Raw genomic sequence first — 3,689 nt, forward strand, 5'->3', positions numbered from 1 at the left:
TGTAGGAAACGTTTTCAAACACCTTTCTTTAAAAAAAAAAGTTTTAAATAGAACTATATGTTTGATGGACAGTGCGGATGAACATCAAGCGCGCAAACGCGGGTGATGCAGTTTGAGTACGTCACTCGATCTGTGTGCTCTTCGTCATTTTCATGCGTTCTCTAACAACCACAACAACCCAGCTCTGCAAATACATTATGATAAACATTTTTTTGAGGATAGTTAAGCAATGTAAATGACAGCGGAGCCCAGACAGATTAGATTATTTCTCGAATGATTAAATAACCAGTTAATCTTCATCAGCCTGTGATCTGCAGTGATGGAGAATGATGAAGATCAGGAGACTCTGGGAGAGAAACTGTATGATCTGATTTATCCTAAATACACTGAGATGACACCTAAACTTACAGGTGATAGAGAATTAGTATCTATCTATCTATCTATCTATCTATCTATCTATCTATCTATCTATCTATCTATCTATCTATCTATCTATCTATCTATCTATCTATCTATCTATCTGTCTGTCTGTCTGTCTGTCTGTCTGTCTGTCTGTCTGATATAGTGGTTTAACTGTACTCATGTCATGCAGGAATGCTGCTGGAGTTGCCTGTGTCTGTTGTGGCTCAGATGTTGTATGATGAAGCTCTGCTGAATAAAGCACTGGAAAGAGCACTGACCGCTCTCACATCATCTGACCACAGGTATCACACAGTACTGCCACTTGACAATAAAACACACACACACACACACACACACACACACACAACTGAACTTAAAATGCACAGTAATGGATGGATACAGATCACATTATATTACGCATACAATGTCGTGACTTTAATGGGCAACAATGTAGCATACAACTACTTAAAATGTTTCTAAATTATTATTACATACTTTTTCACATATTAGGTAAAGTACATACTAAGTGCATAACCTCTGTCTTATTCTCTTCCTAGTGAACCTGTGTCTCACACTGATGATGCGGTGTCTGTGTCCTCCGACTCGCTGGGTGAACAGCTGTATGACCTCATTGACCTCTACAACACTGGACATACACAGAAAATAACTGGTACATTTATTGACACTGCAAAAAAAACACACACCAAATGAGGGAATTTACAGTCTGTTACAATAGTAACATTGCCATGGCAACTGTGCAGGCATGTTATTGGAGCAGAAGAAGGAGGCGGTGCTTCAGCTGCTGTCGGATCATGTGCTCCTCGAGGAACGGGTCAAGATTGCCTTGAAAACCTTGCAGGAGTAGGTGCCTTTGGATTCATTATTATCAGTGTCGAGCAGATTTCAGAATTCAGTTCATGAGTTAGAATTTGAATGAATTACAGAATGTTGAATTGTAATGATATACTAGCAAGAATTAGCATAAAAAAGATTACAGGAAAGTTTTAAATATGCTAGAAACAGAATGTCCTCTATCTGCGGCGTAGGCAGGGTGACGAGGCCACAGACGTGAGTGACAGCTCAGACCGAGAGGAAGTGGAATCCATTGGCGAGACGCTTTTCAGTTTTGTGCATCAGTTAGACCCCGCCCACTGTGCTGACATCACAGGTGAGTTATTAAGCTCATTTGAATACAGGGTTCTTGATTGAGAGATGCTGCGTCCGAAATCGAATACTTCCCCAATATAGCATTCGAACAACAGAGTAGTATGTCCGAATACATATTCAAAAACGCAGTCTGCGAAAAGTACCTGGATGACCTACTACTTCAATGGACACTTTACTATCCCATGAGGCAGTATGCAATTTCGGACGCAGCAAGTGTTTTTGCACACACTATGTGATATGTATTAATGTGTGCAGGGATGCTACTGGAAATGGATTCTGGAACTCTGCGACAGATTCTGTCCGACCGGAGCATGTTGGAAGTTGCAGTTCAGAGAGCAAAAAGTGCACTGGTACTTCAACCAAGTATACACACACATTCAGGGCGCAAGTCCATGTACTCCCTGTCGAAGGATGCGTTTGTGCTTTTAAGCTATAATATTACTCATAACCATAACTCTGAGTTACAGAACTCTTAAAGGGATAGACTTTTCTGTCATCATTTACTCACCCTCAACCTGTATGAGTTTCTTCTGCTGAAAACAAAAGAAGATATTTTGAAGAATGTCTGTAATCAAACAGTTGTTGGACCCCATTGACTTTCATATGATTTTTTTCTTCTCCACACTATGGAAGTCAATGGGGTCCAACAACTGCTTGATTACAGACATTCTTCAAAATATCTTCTTTTGTTTTCAGCAGAAGAAACTCATACAGGTTGAGGGTGAGTAAATGATGACAGAATTTTCATTTTTGGGTGAACTATCCCTTTAAGTTTTAAGCTGGTAAATAATGAGCAAGAAAGAGCTGGACTGAACAAATAATAATAATGTTCTCTATCCACAGGAGGGGGTTTTGAGCCCAACACACACACACATGTCAGAATGAGGACTGGAATCACTTGAGGAAATCTGTACTTGGGACTTTTGGGCCCAAATTGCTGTACATTTTACATGTATATTTCAAAACAATGTTTACATGGACTTTTTTTTTTTCATGGATTGTTTTTAGGATTTTTCCACTTTTTATTGATAGGAATAGGGAAGATAAAATGACTGTGAAAGGGGAAAAAAAGGGGGGGAATTGCATCAGGAAAACAGGCTGGATCTGAACCTGCTTCACCTGCATGAGAAACTCAGCTAAATGTGTCTGGACTCTAGAGCATCTGCACTAAACACTAGTTCATGGCTTCGACATTCCTGCACATTTACATTCTTTGGTTGATTTGTGTCATATAATCAGCTATAAAATAATATATGTCTGTAAATAAAGAATGAAGAGTTTCATACTGTAGTTTTGTATGAGATTCATGTAAATTCTACTAATATTACAGCCATGCAGATAATAAAGACATGATGAAATGCTTTTAACTTAAGTACACTGTTTTCAACTGTTTGATTAGTCGGTTTGTCCTTTTTTAATGTAAAAATGAGAAAAACATTCTCAGGTTATATTGCACAAAAGTACCGATTAAAAGTTTGGGGTCTCTAAGATTTTTTAAAAACAAATATTATTACTTTTATTCAGCAAGGATTCATTAAATCGACTGTAAGTGACAGTAAATACATTTATAATATTACAAAAGATTTCCATTTCAAATAAATGGTGTTTTTTAAACTTTCTATTCATCAAAGAATCCTGAAAAAAATGTATCAGTTTCCACAAAAATATTAATCAGTACAACTGTTTTCAACATTGTTAATAATCAGAAATGTTTCTTGAGCATCAAATCATCATATTAGAATGATTTCTGAAGGATCATGTGACACTGAAGACTGGAGTAATGATGCTGAAAATTCAGCTTTGATCACAGGAATAAATGACATTTTAAATAAATTGTAATAATCGCTCACAATATTACTCTTTTTAACTATATTTTGATCAAATATATGCAGCTTTGGTGAGCATGAGAGAATATATATATTTTTTAATCTTACCAACCCCAATCATTTCAGTGATAGTGTAAATACATGGGTAGTAAACACGCATCTACAACTGTTTAAATACCATTATGCAAATTATTTTATAATATTAAGCATGCATATATAAGCAGCTCATAGTAAAAGAGAGACGGAATGCTTCTATCTTTTTAAAGAGAGAGAAAAAAAGAACATTCTGAAGAA

At 36.7% G+C, this 3,689-nt stretch overlaps 1 protein-coding gene across 1 annotated transcript; it reads left to right on the forward strand.

Moving 5' to 3' along the window:
* The first annotated feature begins 110 nt into the window (after positions 1-110).
* LOC309477379 (uncharacterized protein) lies at positions 111-2,941 on the forward strand. The gene is made up of 7 exons (XM_082140638.1): positions 111-410; positions 593-704; positions 960-1,072; positions 1,164-1,263; positions 1,449-1,570; positions 1,825-1,919; positions 2,413-2,941. Exons 1-7 carry the CDS (start codon positions 320-322, stop codon positions 2,452-2,454), a joined length of 675 nt encoding a protein of 224 aa, XP_081996764.1. The 5' UTR covers positions 111-319; the 3' UTR covers positions 2,455-2,941.
* Positions 2,942-3,689: the final 748 nt, after the last annotated feature.

The sequence above is a fragment of the Leuciscus leuciscus genome (assembly GCF_965113295.1).
Source record: "Leuciscus leuciscus genome assembly, chromosome: 16".
NCBI lineage: Eukaryota > Metazoa > Chordata > Actinopteri > Cypriniformes > Leuciscidae > Leuciscus > Leuciscus leuciscus.